Source organism: Lynx canadensis, chromosome C1 (assembly GCF_007474595.2).
Source record: "Lynx canadensis isolate LIC74 chromosome C1, mLynCan4.pri.v2, whole genome shotgun sequence".
Lineage (NCBI taxonomy): Eukaryota > Metazoa > Chordata > Mammalia > Carnivora > Felidae > Lynx > Lynx canadensis.
In genome coordinates this window covers 113,646,849-113,667,073 of record NC_044310.1, presented here as the reverse complement: position 1 = coordinate 113,667,073, position 20,225 = coordinate 113,646,849, and the positions used below count along the sequence as shown (strand labels likewise).

Genomic DNA, 20,225 nt, shown 5'->3' with positions numbered 1-20,225 from the left:
GCTTCTTCCTCACACACACTTATTCCATCAGCCCGACAATTTCTAACTTTTCACTGGAGTTTTAATCATTTTTCTTTTAATGTAATCACCAGTTTGGTAAAGTTTAAGTTTACCTTTTTTTTTTTTTTTTTTTCTTGTCTGTGATTTATTCCTTTGTTTCTCATTTCCTATCTTATTTTGTGTTAAACTGGGATCAGGTTTGTTGTTCTTATATTATTATTATTATTATTATTATTATTATTATTCCATCCTTTCTCTTTTATTGGCTTTGTGGCTATACCTTTTTGGTTTATTTTTGTGCATCTTTAACTTATAATTTATATAAAATTGCTAATATATCAGTTTATATACAGTGTGCAGCCTTGAACTAGTGTAATTCTATTTATCCTGTATCCCATTCTATGCAGCTTTGTTGACATATGTTTTCTTCTATATATGTTATAAATCTCACAATGTATTTTTAGTTTTCCTCTAAAGTGTGAATTGACTTTACAATTTTTAGGAAAAGAAAGAAATCTAGTCTTTTATTCTTACTCACACATTTAACCCTTTGAGTATCCTTAATTCCTTCCTGCACATTGAAAATTCTGTCTTTGGGGCACCTGGTTGGTTCAGTTGGTTAAGCGTCTAACTCTTGATTTCACATCTGGTCATGATATCACAATTCATGAGTTTGAGCCCTGCATTGGGCTCCACACTGACTGTGCAGCATGGAGCCTGCTTGAGATTCTCTCTTTCCTTCTCTCTGCCTCTCCCCTACTCAAGCACTTGCAGGTGCGTGTTCTCTCTCTTTCTCTCAAAAATAAACAAATTAATTTAAAAAAGAGAAAATTCTATCTTGTATCAATTTCTTTAGATAGAATTACTTAAGTAGCAATTCTTAGCAGTGGAGGTCTATTGGTAATAAATTATCTCAGCTTTTGTTTAAATGAAACTATGTTTATTTTTTCTTCAGAGCTGGAAGCTATTTTTGCTGGGTATAGAATGTTAAGTTGAGGGGCACCTGGGTGGCTTAAGTGTTCAACTTTTGATTTTGGCTCAGGTCTTGGTCTTACAGTTCGTGAGTTTGAGCCCGGCATTGGGTTCTGCACTAACGGTGTGGAGCCTACTTTGGATTCTCTCTCTCCCTCTGTCTCTGCTCTCTTTACTTTCTCAAAATAAATAAACTTAAAACAAAAGAATGCTAGGTTAATGGTATCCTACTTTCAGCATTAGTTGGTCTCTAACATTTCTCATGAAAAGTCAGCTGTCACCCTTAATGCTGTCCAGGTATCTTTAGCAGTTGAGCTGACTTGGGGTGAGTGATAGCTTTAATGAATCTAATAGGGCCTTGGAATTCAAGCACTGGAAGAGGAAGAAGACATTTTTTTGCTTTTCTTTCTAGCCTGCAACTTCCTGCATTGCTATATGATGATTACTTTTGATCTTGTCAGAAGTTGAACTAGTGAACTTGGTGAGAATTTGGCTGAAGCTTCCTTTAGACTCAGTCCGCCTCCAGCTTTAAGTATTCCCAAGTTAATGTTAGCCTCTTAGCTCCAAGAGGGTCCTGGGACCATGCACTGCATACTTTGAGATCTCAAACTTTGAGACCTTGGGTCTCCTCTGGCATGAGCCTATGAGGCTATGAAACTACAAATTATATAGCTCTGGGACCGTGAGATGTTCAGATCATGACAGAGAGACTCAGAAAGATTAAGTCGCTTGCCTAATGTTACACAATCTTTCCAAGATGTGCCCTTTTTTGATGAGAATCCAAGATCCCGTCATCAGAGCACTTAGTACATGAGTTAAGGGATCCTATAAAGGATTTCAGGTTCACAAAATAAATCTTATATCTAGAATTATACAACCAGGATTTAAACGTTAGCTTAAGATATATTTGGTCTATATATTACATAGAACTCTGGAGGGGGCACCCCATTGTCCTCAGTGTAAGAAAGATTTTATTGAAAGTTTGGGTTAGATAGAGATACTATAGACCCAGGGCCTTTATGTGCCTGGGAGGTGGGTTGTAGCATCCATGAGTAAGAGGGAGTCCAGATTACTGAATGGAAACTCCCCAGTTAGGTTGTAGAAAACCATGAAATACCTTAATTCTATCCAGGACAATCAGAAACCACCAGTACCTCTCCCCAAGATATACAACATGTATGAACATATATATCAGAGAAGTATGGACAAAAACATATTAAAAATGGAAACCAAAAACTCTAAACTCTATAGGGAAAATTCCTTTCTTTTTTTTAATCTTTATTTTTGAGACAGAGGGAGACAGAGCGTGAGTGGGGGAAGGGCAGAGAGAGAGGGAGACACAGAATCTCTAGGGAGATTCTCTAGGGAGAAACAGGCTCCAGGCTCTGAGTTGTCAGCACAGAGCCCTACACGGGGCTCTAACCCACGAACTGTGAGATCATGACCTGAGCTGAAGTCGGATGCTTAACCGACTGAGCCACCCGGGTGCCCTGGGAAAGATCCTTTCTAAGTGAACAAGGGACTGAAGAAGGTTTATACCTGTACCAGTTGTAAAGTTGGGAGCAGGACGTGTGGAAGAGCCAGCCTGCCAAGTAGAGTCATTCTTATTTGCACGAAGAAAAAATGGTACAACCTTGCATAAATCTGTGGCCTGGATGTTGGATTTGAATCTTGAGGAATTCCTCTCCACTAAGTCATTCCGTTACATGAGAATTTTGTTGCAGGTGTAGCTGCAAATTAGGAAGTGAATGTATCCATTCTTCAGTAAGCCACTTTGTGCTGCGTAATAGTGACACTATCAATTGCTTCATGTCAGAGTTAGTAGCCCCTGGGTGTATTATGTGTTGCAGAATGTCTGAGTGTTCACAGCTGTGGTGAGGATACAGACAAGGTTCAGACTGGATCTTTGAAAATGGATTCACTTCCATTGTTTACATAAGATACTTTACTTGGTGTTCATTTTGGCCACTTGACAAACTAGCGGATCTCCCTTTTATTGACATTGATGGGACATTAGCACGTATGCTTTATCTACAAATACTTGAATCAGAAAAGAAGGCAAATGACGATTTTTAATGAAGCAAGCAAATCCATGTGCTAGATGACATACCGTCTTAAGGATTAGGGAACCTTGGGGTGATGAGAAAGTTGTCCAGATGGCTAGTGGTGAGGGTTGCACAATGGTGTGAAAGTATTTAATGCCACTAAAATATACACTTTAAAATTTTAAAGTTTCAGTGGTACGTTTATGTTACGTATATTCTACCCCAATGGGGAAAAGAGATGGGGTGTGAGACTTTGGATTCCATCTCCAGAAAAATTTTTACTCCAGAAATCCCTCATCCAAATGAAGACTAGAGGACATAATTCTGGTGTGCCCAATAGTTCCCAAACTATGTGCTCCTTTGTTTCAACTTCCTGAGAAAATGAGTTACCTAAGAGTCCTAAGAGTCCGAACCCCCCTTCTCCCTCCAGTAACGATTGACATGGCGATAGCTGAAGAGTGTGGGGCTGTAGAAAAACCACAAGCTTTGGAATAGGACGACCATGGAATTGAATCTCAGACCAATTCCTAACCAATTGGATGATGTAAAAATTTCTTTTTTCTTCACCCTTTTTCTCTTTATGCTTCAGGTATTTTTTTTTTAATCTGTGAAATGGTAATAATCATAATAGAAAGTGCTTAGCATAGTGACTGGCCTCAACTGATGGTAACAGTTACTTCAATGAAAGCCTTTTCCTTCTTTTTTTTTTTTTTTCAACGTTTATTTATTTTTTTTGGGGGGACAGAGAGAGACAGAGCATGAACGGGGGAGGGGCAGAGAGAGAGGGAGACACAGAATCGGAAACAGGCTCCAGGCTCTGAGCCATCAGCCCAGAGCCCGACGCGGGGCTCGAACTCCCGGACCACGAGATCGTGACCTGGCTGAAGTCGGACGCTTAACCGACTGCGCCACCCAGGCGCCCCGAAAGCCTTTTCCTTCTAAGAGGAGATGGCCACTTATCTCCTCTACCACAGGGAGGGACTATGAGCATTAGAAATATTGGAACGTCATGGTATTATTTACTTTGTGAAGCTTTCAGGTGTCATGTCTAACCTTGGGGGAGAGAGTTCCTCAAAGAATAATGGATAGCATTTCTGAAAAAAAAAGGCACATAATGAAGAATTTTCACAGGAGTCGGTTTCTATTTGACATATCTGTGAAATTGAGGATTTTCTTGGAAAGACTCAGTGGAGTAACATATGTGAATTTGCAGTGAGGTGTTTTGAGCTCGGCATGGGAAGGAGATGCAATGGTGTCACAAATCTCACGGGGCCTCCTTTTCTCTCCGCAGACCTTTGCAGGAAACATGAATGCTGACAGCGTGATGCACCATAAGTTACTGCACTCAGTGAGAGCCCGCTTCATTCGCTTCGTGCCCCTGGAATGGAATCCAAGTGGAAAGATTGGCATGAGGGTGGAGGTCTACGGATGCTCCTATAGTAAGTGTAGACACGCACCCTCAACGCTGATGTGTTGTGAGCGCCACCCCCCCCAAGGGTTACCAGCTTATCTACATTGTGATGGCAATCTCAGGTTGTTTCAAAACTCTTTCAAGCCTTTAATAACTTCTGCACATTTGAAAATGTAAAATTCAACCCAGAGCTAGAAAAACTCTTCTTCTGTCTAGGGATGAAGCAGCTTGGTAGTGATAACGTGATAAGAGCTTAACAACAGCCCAGAGTTCAAAGTGAAGAGCTCTTGAAATGTGAGCATCATTTGTCCTTGAAGTAGAAGAGGAATTTGGGCTCCATTCTTTCCCAGAAGTGAGGTATTACAGGTATGATAAATTCGCCCCTCCTTCAGCACCGTGAAGAAAAAAGGTTCCCCCTCTTCACTTGTTCTAGAAGGGGAGGAAAAAGAGCATTCCAACCTGATGTAACCCAGGGAGTGCTTCTCGCCTGGAGTTATGCTAGCCAAATATTCATCTGTGAGTTGTTCTTGAATGTAAAAGTGGCTGGCAAATAAGGAATATGGTAACCATGGGTAGAACCGGCAATCGCTCTGGAATACAGTCAGAATTACGCAGGAAATGTAATCATTCCTATAATTCTCCTCTGCAAGTTTTATATTTAAAACTAAAAGTAGGCCATCATAAATTAGTTTTCTACCTTAGCAGTGACATCTCCTGCTTATATACTAAAACCCAGTGACCCCTAATATATGAACGCATGTGATTGCTACCACTAACATGATTCAACAGATCCTGGTTTTGGTTATAAGAGTGCCTATTGGGTTATGTGCTTGTACCGTTTTTTTGTAATATGGCCAACTGAATGCCTGTATCAGAATCATCTGGAGCGGTCCTTAAAAATGCATTTGCCTAGCCAAGTCCTGTACATACTGGATTATGATTCTGGGCATAGGGACCCGGAAAGCTGAGTATTAAGAAGCTCCCTAGGGAAGCGATGGACATAAGAGCATCTAGTAAAAATAAATTTCTTCACAGAGGGGATTTACTTGTGAAATGGCTGTCTTTATCTTGAACAAGCATTTCCAGAAAGAGTATGTTATACAACAGATACATCAACAGCACACCATTAGGCTAGGGAGACACTGCATTCCACTTCAGCCCTTACATAACACAGCACAGAATGTCCATAAGGGCACATGCTTCCAATCCCAGGTTCTCTGGCATGCCCGGATTCCCTTGTTGCCTCTTCTCTTGATAACAGGTGTCACTACTTGGAGGTTTAATTTTAAAACTTTTTTTAAGTATTTTTTTGTTACATTTATTTATTTATTTATTTATTTATTTATTTATTTATTGAGAGAGAGAGAGAATGAGGGGTGGAGGCAGAGAGAGAGGAAGAGAGAGAGAATCCCAACCAGGCTCCGGACCATCAGTGCAGAGCCTGATGTGGGGCTTGAACTCACAAACCATGAGATCATGGCCTGAGCTGAAACCAAGAGTTGGACGCTTAACCAACTGAGCCACCCAGATGCCCCTTTTCTTTAAAAAAAAGAAAAGATTTTTTAAAGTAATTTTTTGTTAAGTTTATTTATTTATATATTTTGAGAGAGAGAGAGAGAGAGTTGGAGGTTTATTTTTAAGTAAAAAGGTGACACTTTCATGCTGAAGTAAAGAGGTTACCTACGTTATGACTTCAGCCATCTATTTTGGGGTAACAATCCCATTACTGTTTAACACGTCCTCATTGTTTTCTGTCAGCCAGTCAGCTTTCCTTTGCTGTTCATGTACATCGTTCTGCATGCATACACAGAAAGACTCCTCGCATCAAGTTGAAGAGCAGACTGGAGGGTTGAACGAGACCTTGGAGGGACACATTCATCTTTTTCCAGTGCCAGACCCCTTTGAGACTCTGATGGCAGCAAGGGACATCCCCTTAAGAAGAGCACCCACAGTGACATTTTTTCATAAGCAGATTTTTCTATAATATTAGGAGGCCCACAGATCTGCTAAAGCCCAATTCTTGACCAGGCTCACAGTCCCTGATTTGGAGGAAGCCCAGTCCTACGGGGTCTGCCCTCCAGGTAGGCTCCATGTCTACTCAGTGCATTCCCTCAAGTGATAACTTATCTTTTGGTACCTATTGTGAGTGATGGGATGTTAGCCACCTTGGGGAGCTGCTGAACACTCGGTCCTTTCCAATCATTGGTCCTGGTGCTTTTTTGCTTTCCCTTGGGGAAAAAAAAGAATTCACCTCTCACTTCTTTTTTTTTTTTTTTTTTTTTTTAACATTTATTTATTTTGAGGGAGAGAAAGAGATGCGGGGGTGGGGGAGAGAGTCCAATCAGTCTCTGCTCTGTCAGTGCAGAGCCCGAAGTGGGGCTCGATCTCACACACAGCGAGGTCATGGCCTGTGCTGAAATCAGGAGTCGCCTCCTTAACGACTGCCCCACCCAGACGATCCCTCATTTCTCATTTCTATCTGAAAACAAGTCTCTGTGTGTCCTCTGGATCAGAGGATGGTCTTCCCTTTCAACACCATCTCATCCTCCCTTTGACTGGGTCATTCCTGTACATAGAAGACTTTGCTCTATAAGCTATCAAAAGGAATACAACAAAAGCTGACTAGCCCTACTTAGCAGCTACTCCTTCTCTCCCTTGCTTTTCACAGAACAGCTTCTCTCCAAGGTCTGTGTGTGGTTAGCACCTCCACCCCCTCACACCCCAGCACACTGCACCTGATTCTCTGCGGTCTGGACACACGTGGTGTTCCGTTCCAGGTGTCTGCTTGGCTAGCCAGGGTCCCAGGATCCAACCAAACACTAACCTAGGAGTCGCTGGGAGGTGGTGACCATCTGCAGTCACTGGGCTTTGGGGAAAGGAGAGTATTCTTGATGTCTGGGTGGGCCAGATTCAGTCAGTCGAAAGATTTTAAGATCAGAACTGAGGTTTCCCTGAGGAAGAAGACATTCTACCTGTACAGTGTAGCTTCAGGTCCTGCCCGAGTTTCGTCCTCCCCTTCCTGACAGCCCGCCCTGCAGATGAATTTCGGACTTGCCTGGGCGACCCCCACACTCATGTAAGCAGTTCCGTGTAGTCTATCTGTATCTGTATCTGTATCTATTTGTATCTGTATCTGTATCTATTTGTATCTGTATCTATCTATCTATCTATCTATCTATCTATCTACATACCTATCTATCTCTCTATCTCTCTATCATCTAATGCAAAACACCCCACAGAAACTACTTCAGCAAAGACCACCAGTGAAGAACTCCACATCACCAAATCCAGTGGTCACTTCCCTTTTCTCACCTCACTCAACCTCTCAGTAGTATTTGGTTCAGTTACCTATTTCTACCTTTTAGAAACCTGGTTTTCCCTTCTGGCTCACCAGCTACCTGTGCTCAATCTCAGGGCTCTGTCTCAGAACTTCTTTCCATCTACACCCCAAGCCCATCTGAATTTACAGAGTCCCATGAATTTAAACACTGTGGATACGCTGATCGTTTTCACATCTGTATCTCCTGGCCTGACCTCTAGAATTATATAGGCAATATGCTAGGTATGTCCTCGTGAAAGTCTAAATTGAATAGAGCAGAAATACAACTCCTGATTACCATTCCCTCAAACACCTGTTCACATCTCCCCAAACTCAGTAAATGGCACCACTGTTTGTTCACCTGCTAGAGCAAAAGCCCAGAAAGCAGTCTTGAGTCCTCCTTTCCCATAACTGGCACTCCCGTGCAACTTATTTAAGTTCACAGTAGCTGCATCAGCTCTCTCCTCCAAAACGTGCCCTGAATCCACATGTTTTTGCCTTCTGGAGCTGCAGCCTCTGTCTCTTCTCCCCCAGTGTATTTAAATCACCTTCCAGCTGGAGTTCCTGCTCTATGCCCCGGTCTCCCCAAACCTATTTGGGAGGCAGTAGCCAAAGTGATTCTTATAAATATTATAGAGAATTGCGTACTTCACTTAAAATAAAATTGAGACTCCTTTCCAGCAAGTAGAATTTCTTATTGGAGGTTCCTTGCCAACCTCTTCAAATTCCTTTTAGTTCTTCCAGCCCTTAGAGGCCATCTTGCTATTCCTGGAACATGCCAGGCTTTTTCTACCACAGGGCCTTTGCACTTTCTGTTCCCTAGGCACAGAACAGCTTTTCCAAGAATTTACAGAGTTACTTCCTTTAGCCAGTGCAATTCCAATTCTGATGCCACCTCTTCAGAGAAGTCCACTTTTCTTAAAATGTTATTTATTTATTTTGAGAGAGAGAGAAGGAGAGAACACATGTGCATGAGTGGGGGAGGGGCAGAGAGAGAGAGAGAGAGAGAGAGAGAGAGAGAGAGAATCCAAAGTAGGCTCCACTCTGTCGGTATAAAGCCCTATGTGGGGCTCAGTCTCAGGAACCATGAGATCATAGCCTGAGCAGAAATCAAGAGTCAGACGCTTAACTGACTGAGCCACCCAAGTGCCCCCAGAGAAGTCCACTTTAATTGCCCTTCTAAAGTCTCCTGCCCTACTTCCTGTGTATCAGCTGTTATCCCCTGGCTATATGCTGTGCCTTTATTTTCTTCGTGGTTCCTCTCACAAAACAGAATCTTGTTTGTTTGTTTTGGTTTACTTGTTTGTTGTTTGCCTCTCCAAATCCCTGCACCAGAATGTAAGTGCCGTGAGAGTAGGCACCTTGTCTATTAAGTCTCAGGACCTAATAGGCAGAAATAGGTATTTAGGAATGAATGGATACATATATCAGTCCAGTCTCAGCATGGGAAACCATGTAATTCACCTGAAATTACTTGCTGTTCATAACACCCATTGTAGTTTCTAGGGAACTGTTTTTCTCCCCACACCATGGGCTCATAAACCTTTTTGTCAAAAATCCATTTGAGTATGTTGCTAAAGATTGGTGGAAAACTTACAGTTCTATAATTTCTTAAGACTTAAAGTTTTAACTGTTTTGGAAATATCTGCATATTCATTCATTCATTCATTCACTCATTCACTCATTTATTCCTTCAGTTGACAACTTTATTGAGCAATTAAGATACATCACATACACCACGCATCATGCAAAGCCCTGAGGGATATAAGAAATAAACAAGACCTTTCTGTGAACTTTAATGAGTCCTGTAGTTTTTTTTCTTTGAAGCGCTTTTGTATGATTGCATTTCATTAATTAATTCTTCAATTGTTTCTTTGACATATGTCTCCCGACTGGACTCTCTGCTTTGAAAAGGCAGTCACTGCACCTGTCAAGTACCCCCACACCCATCGCAATGCTGGGTTCTTGGTATTCTTTCAGTATTTGTCAAATGATTGACATTGCTGATAGTCAGAGAGGGTGTAACAAGCATGTAAATAAAAATCTGCCACAAAATACGGCGTGTGCCTCATAGGAATCCGCAAAGGGGACCCGGGGGGGGGGGTGGGGAAGAGGACAAAGTAAGCCAGTGCTACTGTTAGTATCAGAAAGATTGCAGACGTACCAGCCACCTGAGCTAGGTCTCAGAAGTTGAGTAGTGACTTGCCTGGCAGAGGGGATCTCCAGGCAGCAGGAGGGGTGAGCACAGAGGGGAAACTGGGGTAGAGCTGCAGGATTTTGCTGCTTAGTGCACAAGAGGCAAGGGCAGGAAGGTAGGAAACAGAGCCACTTGTCTCTCTCTGCTCCCGCATTTCCCTACAATAACTTAAAAAACTTCATCTAGCCTGCAGGAGGAAAGATATTTATAGTAAGAGATAGCCCTTCCTCTTCTCTAACCTCTCCTGGGCTTCACTTCCTTCCTAATAAAGTCTAGCCTTTCCAGTTTGAAAAGCTCTCTCCTTGTTGGAGGAGTCAAAGCGGGCTGCCTTTCAGTGTCTTCCAGTCATCCCCCAACATGGCAGAGTCCGCCCCAGTTGGAGGCTCTTGTTTTGTTCCCTTTTGCTTTCTTTGAGCCTCTTTCTTCTTTCTCCAAACCCAGCTTGAAAATCCCGTGCCCTGTACACTTCTTCTGCAGACCCCAGTCACGTGATCCTCTGATTTGTCCCTCCTCTTATCTCAGCCAGCATTTCAGCAGCTGTAGTGGCCGTCTCCCTGCTTCCAGGACCTTCTGGAAAGGAGAACTGGCTCACCCTTCAAGGGCTCCTCACAGCCTTTGGCGGAGCTCAGAGTTCTCCACCCCTCTCATTTGCCATATCCCCATATTCAGCTTCCGGTGTGTGTACATGCACGGCTCCCGGCACAGACCTGGGCTTCTCTCCAGATTGCATGTTTTCATTCTTGCAGCTGCCTTTTTCCGAAAAATCCTCTTTCTCCTTCATTAGGTTTTCTCTCTTGATTGCCCTTCACCACCCAGATCAGATATCATCTGCTTTTGAAATCTTTTTGCCTCCTAGACCTTGCCATGTGGCCCCCTTTTAGGTTTTATGTTTCAATTCTAGGTTTCATCTTGTTAAATTAAAGTTACCTGGGGCTTCCCCACCAGTCTGTCACCAATCTGTTCTATAGGGTGGAATCATGTCCTACCTCTCAGCTACCTGGGACCTAGATTGGTGTCTGACAGCTGCTGTGTGTTCCGTGAATATTTAACGTGAAATTAATTTTTAGATGTAGATGCTGCTATCGTTGTTCATTTTTGAACGTGTTTATTACATTTTTAAAAATTGCAGTACTCCTTCTAATGAAGGCCTTTCCCTTACCTTTTTATTTTTATTTTTTAACGTTTATTCATTTTTTGATAGAGACAGAGCATGAGTGGGGGAGGGGCAGAGAGAGAGAGGGAGACACAGAATCCGAAGCAGGCTCCAGGCTCTGAGCTGTCATCACAGAACCTGGCGTGGGGCTTGAACTCACGGACTGTGAGATCATGACCTGAGCTGAAGTCGGACACCTAACCCACTGAGCTACACAGGCGTCCCTCTCTTGCCTTTTGTAAGTAATGAAATTATGAGCTTACGAGAATCTTCCTTCCACATGGGTGTCTTTCATACCTTATGCGTTTTCTCGTTGAATAATTGAGATTATCTGTGGTTGCAGTTCCCAGATCGATTTGTGTTTGGAGCCTCCTTAAGGCTATTCTGGTATATTCTGTCTTAAAATCTCTAGAAGTAAAAGCATATCTCCATTTTCCCTAAGTATTTATGTTTTTAACATCTTTTCTTCTTGATTGTCTTCATTCTCTTTTATTAATTCCCCAGTGACCGTCTCATTTTACTGACGTTCCCACTGCTTTCGGGTTATCAGTGCTGTCTTTTTTGCCATGGTCATGATGAAGTTCAGAGCAATAGATTCCCTTTGTGTGCTCAGATAGGAACGGGTGAACAAATGGCCTGTTATTAAACACGTGAACCTTCCAGCAAACCCTGCTGACGTCTTTGAGTCTCTTGTTTCCTCATCCTCAAATCACAGTGGTAATTACTTTAAAGACTACTGTGTCACCTTTGAGTTACTGTGTATAAACATAAAGCAGAGTATGTAGCAAACAGTTTGTGTTTAGTAACTGACAGCTAGTACTAAAGTAGGTGTGTATCCATAGAGGAACGCCCTGTATTGCCAGGATATGTTGCTTTTGGGGGAAACATTAACCAACCACATCCTCTGTCAGAGAAGGGGCCTCTCCCAGATTCAGATGCGTTCTGCTGGTGCTTCTGCTGCTGTCATGGGCTCTGGGATCTCCGCTCTCTGCCTCCTTCCGGTTCTCTCTCTCTTTCTCTCTGCCCAAGAGTAGGATCCAATGTGGTCTTCCATGGCATTCTGCCAAGACTACAATCCAAGTTCTTCTTTTCGGATTGCTTCTGCTGAATAATTTCATGAAGTGAATAATTCCCTGGTGAACCAAGAAGATAATTTTACCGTGCTGACAGCTAATCTGAACGAGTTATAACCACTTCTTGCTGTGTGTCGAGTTCGTGATGGCTATGACACATCTTCCATGTATGCATCCACACTTGCTGGATTCTCATTATGTTCTCATAAGAGTTCTTGAATACCTCCTCCATTACCGTGTTTCCTCTTGTGTCACCACTGTTGTCAACTGGGGGTGCTGGGGTTTTTAAGTTTTGTGGGGATGTTTTCTTTCTCTGACCAGTTTTCAGGTTGATCAGTTTTTGGCCAAACACGTTCATGCGGTGACCCAAGTAAATAAAGGACGTGGGTCCTCCTACATCACTGAGTTGGTAGCGTAAAGATGCACACTTGAAATAAAGATGTCAGTATAGAATTGGGAAAAATAATTCATCTCCTGTAGAGACTACAAAAGAAGAAATAGGGAAATGGGGAGCACCATTCTTCGTTGTGATTAATGGCGACTCTTTCTGGGAGAGGGAGCCAGTATCTTTGCTATTGGTGGCAACCATTCCATCATTCAGTTGTGATTTCCATTAGAAATGCCACTGTCATCATCAACATACCCCTTCCCCACTGTCATTTAATATGCACATTACAGTACAACACACTCCAAGCCTCGACAGTCTTTCTTTCTTTCTTTCTTTCTTTCTTTCTTTCTTTCTTTCTTAATATAATTTATTGTCAAACAAGCTACATACAGTGTATACACTGTGCTCTTGGCTTCAGGAATAGATTCCCGTGATTCATCGCTTACCTACAACAACCCAGTGCTCATCCCAACAAATGCCCTCCTCAATGCCCATCACCCATTTTCCCCACCTCCTGACCCCCCCCCCCCGACCCATCAACCCACAATTTGTTCTCTGTACTTCAGAGTCTCTTATGGTTTGCCTCCCTCTCTGTTTGTAACTATTTTGTTCCTTTCCTTCCCCCATGTCTTTCAAGTAGGAAGTACTCCTCCTATGTACTGTACAAGGACAGATTGAAATTTATTCTTTTTTAATGTTTATTTATTTATTTTGAGAGAGAGGGAGAGCATGAGCAAGGGAGGGACAGACAGAGGGAGAAAGAGAGAGAATCCCAAGTAGGCTCTGCACCGTCAGTGTAGAACCCAACGTGGGACTCCATCCTAGGACTGTCAGATCACAGCCTGAGCCAAAATCTAGAGTGGGACACATGACTCCCAAGGTTCCCTTCTGACTGACTGAAATATATAAACATGAAGTGTCTTTTAGATAAGTGATTTTCATCCTGAGCCAAATATCTCTTCTGAGCTCTAAAACTACATATGCATTTGCCTGATTGATATCTCAATTTCATTATGTCATAAATAGCTCAAATTTCACATGTCCCAAAGGGAACTCTTAAAATCAACCCTCCAACCACATTCAGTTTCTTCTGCTTGTGGACCTCCTCATCTCAGTAGACAATACCAGGTGCCCAAATCAGCCGTCGGAAACTTTCTTTCAATCTGCCCTCTCCCTTATTTCCCATAGCAAATCCATCAACAAGTTCTATCGGTATGACTTCCCAATCCATCCGCAATATGCCCATTTCTTTTCATCCTCACAGTCACCAGCCTCATTTAGTTACTTCTTGTATCACCTGGATTTTTAATTCAGCAACCCACTTTCACTCTTTTTCTTTTTGTCTTTTTCTTCTTTTCCATTATCTTCACTACAGTCAGCAGGATTGTCATAGAATACAGAGTTGAGCCCCTTCCTCCTGCACACTTTTCACTGGCTTCTGCTTGCACGTAACACAACCAAAGCCCTGTGCACCCTGTGCATGAAGAACAGGCACCAGGGGACCTGGCCTTCACCTGCCTCACTGGCTTCACCGCTCTGTGGTGTCCCTCCCTACCTGGGCTCAAGCTCTAGTGACTTCTGTGGTCTCTCATGCCATGCTGCCTCCTTCCTATCTCAGGGCCCTTGAATGGGCTGATCACTCTGTCTGGAAGGCTCCCCCTCCCCACCGCCTCTGCCTTCTTTAGCTCAACTCTTTTTTTTTTTTTTAATTTTTATTTATTTTTGAGACAGAGAGAGAGAGAGAGAGAGACAGAGCATGAGTGGGGGAGGGGCAGAGAGAGAAGGAGACACTGAATCTGAAGCAGGCTCCAGGCTCTGAGCTGTCAGCACAGAGCCCCACACAGGGCTTGAACCCATGAACCATGAGATCATAACCTGAGCTCAAGTCAGATGCTTAACCGACTGAGCCACCCAAGTGCCCCTTTAGCTCAACTCTTCAATTATCTCAGCTTTATTATAACTTTCTCAGAGAGGTGCCAATTGATTCCCAATTCAAATAAAGTTACCCTTCCATTTTTTTTTTTTTTATCTTAACACATACCATTCTTTTATTTCAAAGCATCGATCTCTGCCTCAGTCTGTTTGGGTTGTTATAACAGAAAACCATAGACTGGGTAGCTTATAAACAGCAGACATTTATTTCTCACAGTTTTGAAGGTTGGAAAGTCCAAGATCAAGGCACAGCAAATTTGGTGTCTGGGGAGGGCTCACTTCCTGTTTCATAGATTTCCATCTTCTCACGGTGTTCTTACCTGGCAGAAGGGACAAGGGAACTCGGTGAGTCTCTTTCATAGGAACATTAATCCCATTGATCTTGTCTCCTTTCCCAAAGCCCACCTCCAAATACCATCACACTGGGGAGTAGGTTTCAACATACGAATTTTTGGGAGATACAACATTCAGCATATAGAATGAATACATGTGTACACACACACACACACACACACACACACAGTAAGAGAGAAATAGAGATAGATCAATATAGATATCTAGTAGCTATTTAAATGTGTATTTCATTGTGAGCTACCTATCTCACTATTTCAGGCTCTATAACATCAAGGAGCATATCTACTTTCATACCTAGTTCATAGCGCAAAAAGAGGCTCATTTCAATTAATAGCTATTAAATTTGTTGAATGAACAACTTCCTCAAAGTGGCACAGCCAGTGGCCTTCTGAGACAGGCTTTGAACCCAGTTCTGTACTGTTCCTATATCCGTGGGCTTTTTACTATGTGTCTGAAAGCATTTAGTCGTATGACATGGGAAAATCTTACTGGAAAGCATTCTGTTCAGCTTTCTGATACCCGTATTATTGGTTTATTCCCAAAGCCCAATGTGAGCAACCTTCAGTTCCTGAGCATAGGAAGGTGTCCAGGAACAGAGTGTGGCTACTGCCCCGTCCAGTAGCTCCTTACCTCTTTGTCCCTTACCTGCATTCTCAAACCTAACTCTCCATAAAAATCACCTGGGGGATATTCTGTTTCTAAATACTAAGTCATAATCTCTGGGTAGAGAGCCCAGCATAAGCATTTTTTTTTTTTTTTTTTTTTTTTTTTTTGCTGTTCCTAGGTGGTGGTTATATGGAGCCAGAGTTTAAAACCGTTTTCTCAAGCTCCTCTCCTAGCTATGAGAGTCATTTCATTCTTAGTTTACACTGTCTACGTTTTCATGTCTGTGATTGCAAATCTTAAGGATTTCAAATGGAATGTAAACACTGTTATAGGCTGTATATAGTCACGTTAACACACAGGCATACTCACCACCAGAGATGCAAAGCCAGCTTTCTCACCTACTGGTTGTATAATCCTGGACAATCTCGGGTCTTCTGTGGACGCAGCTTCCTTTTTAGTGAAAACACAGGTAATAATAGTGCTTGTTTCACATAGGCAAATTGGTTGAAACAGCATTTGGCATAAGATAAGCCTTGAAAAAGGGTTAGCTCTGATCATCATTATCTTCGGCTGTTATTTAAGCTGGTCACCACACTTCTCCCCATTTTTCTTTTCCTAGCTTATTCAGGACCACATTCCACCTGCACCTCAAAGGAAGAAGGTGAACTTTTTTACATACCAGTTCCTGAAAGGTTCCAACACCTTCATCAGGCCCATCTGGAGACTTTAGGTTAAGGGGACTTCTGTCTGGGGGCTTCTATTTGAATTCCTTTCACTATGGGAAGCTAATTTTAAAAAGTATTATAAATTCTGATAAGGCATCATGATCTGCCACACTTCCCAATCTCATTAAAACTTAGAACCATGTTAGTATACCTTAAGTTGCCTCCTTTCCACACAGAAAAAGACTTTGCCCCTACTTGGTTAATTATTGCCAAGTGGTGACGTCCAAAATTGATCAGCCTCAGAGCTGAAGTCACATTCTCTTTCCCCAAATAAATCTCTTTGTCATCCCAGCTTCAGCTGCCCTCTTTGTTGTTCCCATCATCTGGGGCCATTTGTCATACATGGTAGAGGCTGAAAAACTGTAAATTTCATCTATGGCATGTTAAGGTCCATATCACAGGGGACTTTAAGAGGCTAGGTTTATAGCTATTTAAACCCTAGAGGAGCAGAGGACATGATGACAGCAGTCAGGCCTCAGGGCTTGGAGACCCCAGTGTGAGCTTTGAATCCTGCTTTGGAAATCATAGGTAGAATTTTATAGCCAGAAATACCTCCACAATCACTCATTGCAATTTCTTCAGTCTATTGATGAGGAAATCAGGGCCCAGAAGGGTCTTAAAATTGAGTTAGTCAACTTCTTCCCTTCCCTTTTTTTTCTCTTTTTTTTCTCATAGTTCACAGAAGAATAACAAAAAAAGAAACTCTTCTATGAAGAGACAAATATACATGTACATGTGCAGTGAGAACATATTAACTAAAAAACACTGTGGTATTCTCTCATAGGTCAGCATTTCTGATGAATCTGAAATAACAGTTATTATTGATTGAGGTTCTTAAAACTACTTCGATAGGCAACACACATGACTCACTAGTCCCCTCTCTGCTAGGCTTTGGAGATATAGAAATATATAGGACAATAGGAACTCAGGAGTTTTAGTAGCTTTAAAAAAAAAAAAAAAGCAGACATAGAGTGCCTGCGTGGCTCAGTCGGTTAAGCATCTGACTTCAGCACAGGTCGTGATCTCTGGTTCGTGGCGTTCGAGCCCCACGTCAGGCTCTGTGCTGACAGCTCAGAGCCTGGAGCCTGCTTCGGATTCTCTCTCTCTGTCTCTTTCTCTCCTCCTCCTCTCCTGCTCATGCTCTCTCTCTCTCTCTCTCTCAAAAATAAAACATTAGTATTAAAAAACCAAAATAAATAAAAAAAGGCTGACAGATTCTTATAAATGTGGGGTTAAGGAAGCGAGGTGTTTTGGAAGGCCAGAAAAGGAGGGGAAATCCACAGCTAACCATTTTTCCTGATGAATTGATGTTTGTTTGCCTGCTCTGTACTTTGACTGACTGTATGGCTCTGATTCCTGTGACCCTTATGCTAATGGGTATGATTTTAAAGGAGCCTTAGGAGGCAAAATGGACTGATAGTTAGATCAGCCACTTTCCGCAGCCATGGGCTTCCTCACAAAGGCCAAGGCCTTGCCCCCTATAATTTGTGTTACATTTACTCTCTGTTGAAATGGTCACTGGAGTGACTTCTTCACTGATGGTACTCAGCTAGAATCATTAACAAGGGGTATTCAGTTTCTCCCCCCAAATGAAACCATGGTCAATCTTTTTTAAGACAAAAATACTGGGGCCCCTGGGCGGCTCAGTCAGTTTGGCGTCCGACTCTTGGCTGCGGCTCAGGCCACGATCTCACGGTTTCATGAGTGTGAGCCCTCTCAAAAATAAATAAACTGTAAAAAAATAAAAGAAAAAGAAAAAATACCCATTAGTTTTACTGTGGGAAATTACAGCTGTTTTCTCCAATGTTGACCCTCCTACTTAAATGACGCTCATTGTTCGAACTCCCTTTCACGGGGAATGTTTGTGTGTTGCGGCTGAAGGTTACTGGCGATCTGGAAGGCAAGCAGACAGTTCATAACTGTGTTATGCTATTTGCACACCAAAGGCTGCCTGCTCAGGACTGGGCTTTGCCTTGATGCCTCCTTCTGGGGACTTGTGAATAAGATTTGTGAAACAGTACCCCTTTAACAAAACCTTCTGTTAACCTGTCACGCCTTAGTGGCTGTCACCTGCCACTTCCCGTGGCCTTCCCTGTACCTTTTTCCTTGGGGTGACCCAGTCCTGGGCCATACTGTTGTGACAACAGTTTAGTTGTCCAACGCTCCCCTTCCATCCCACATATGTCTACTTGGGCTGAAAGTTAAACAGACTGTAATTATGCTTCCCTTTATCACCTCCTACTCCACCAGAGCGATTCATTTGCTGGGTGTTCGTGTCACTGTGTCTGTGTCCCCGGATGGAACGACCCATGTCTCAATCATCTGCATCTCATAGCTCAGCATAGTGACCAAAAAGAGTACAAATAGGCCCAAGATCTGCCAGTGGACTTAAGAATAAACAGCCAAAGCATCTCTACTGTTTATAGAATTCCTTAAAGTGAGTACATTATTTGGGTATAATTCTTCGTAGCTCGTGAACAGTCCAGTTGAGCTACAAACTTCAAGTGTGTTCAGAGATGTCTATTTGTCTAAGATATCCAAAAATCCCTGGGCGTTTTAAGAAGGCAAGTCTGACTGTCAGAGCTAAAAATTCTATCTGCTAAAGTTAGGGTTGAAATTCAAAGTTTTTTGTTTGTTTGTTTTAGGGTTTTTTTTGTACTCTGGCTGTTTTTTATGTTGTCTTCTTGAGATCCATTCTGTGCTTTCCCTGCTGTCTATCGTACATAGAAATGTCAGAAGTTCCGTGAGGAAAGCACTTCTTAGGGATTGTCAGTGCTAACTTTGGAAACTGACATTGCTTTCATAGTTCATCTGAGGTTATCATTAGCTTCTGATAAGGCCTGGCAAAGTTGGGATTGGTAGAGGATCTGTGTAAGTGCGAGCCGACTGTGGAAACCTTTGCGCTTTGCGGATTGCTAGCCAAAGCCCCCGACTCCTCGGTGCAAGCATATGGTCTGAATAATAATCATTTTTCTTATATAATGTATCATAAGATAAGCTTCAACCTGTGATTGTATTGAAAATCATGTTTGCTGTGAACAGCCAAAGAGTCTGAGTGGGACTAATTGTCTCAGGGTGAATCGATGGTGTCTCCTGTCAGCTTTGAGCTTGGGCTTCTGTGTCTATGAGAAAACAGACTCTGTGTCCTGGGCCCACACCAGCATCCTTCTCAGCTCACTTGGGGATTTGAGCTTGGAATCTTTAATTCAGTGGAGCCCTTTTTTTAGCTGGTTTGTTGACAAGCTACCAACATCCATCAAATATGCCAGAATATGCCTCCAGAACTCTGTCTTTCTCAGAAAACAAGCTCTGACAGCTGGGTCAGCAATTATGGGCCCAGTGGGAAATCGGCCAGTGCTGGCATTTCTCAGTACCGCTGGGATGGAGGGGAGTACGTGCTGGTTTTATCTTGACCTAAAAGGACAGCTTTGTGGGCTGTAGGACCTACCTGCCCATATCCTGCACCTTTTGGGTCCCCACATGGGCTCTCCTTCATATTCTGGAGAAATCTGCCAATGTATAACCACCTTAATGGGCCACAAGTTGAATGGAATTAAATTCACAGTAACGAGATCCTAAAAATTGATTTTGAGAGAGAGGAAGATTGTCCACTCTGGGAACTAAATATCTAACAGCTGTCTTCTCTGCAAGAAGAAATTGGGGAACGCCGCTGGGGAGGGGCAGGACGGGTAGCCAGGACTGGAATGTGGGCTGACCAAACAATACAGTGGAGTTTATCACTGTCTTCTTGTGCTGAACATGGGTGATCACATGTGTTGAGGGAGGTCAACAAATTTTGAATATAAGAATGTCTTACTGAAGTGAGACCACAGAAATATACTAAGAAAGGGGGTTTGAGCTTAGTGGAGATAGTGAGGGTGGGAAAGGCATTCCACGTCTACCCTAAAAAAAGCCTCTCAGAAGTTTGTGTGGTTTCCCTGGTCCTCTTAGGAACAGCACTGCTCTGAGCAAAAAAAGAAGTACAACAGAGTGGGGACACCAGGAAAATTCATATCAACTTTTAAGGAAAAGAAAACTTCCTATTTAACA

General features: G+C 42.6%; 1 protein-coding gene across 2 annotated transcripts in view; it reads left to right on the top strand.

Moving 5' to 3' along the window:
- CNTNAP5 (contactin associated protein family member 5) overlaps nucleotides 1–20,225 on the top strand; it is a 798,355-nt gene that overhangs the window by 347,496 nt on the left and 430,634 nt on the right. For both annotated transcript variants that reach the window (XM_030326880.1, XM_030326879.1), the window contains exon 4: nucleotides 4,309–4,456. In XM_030326880.1, coding sequence (XP_030182740.1) covers nucleotides 4,309–4,456 — 148 coding nt within the window. The remainder of the gene's footprint in view (nucleotides 1–4,308; nucleotides 4,457–20,225) is intronic.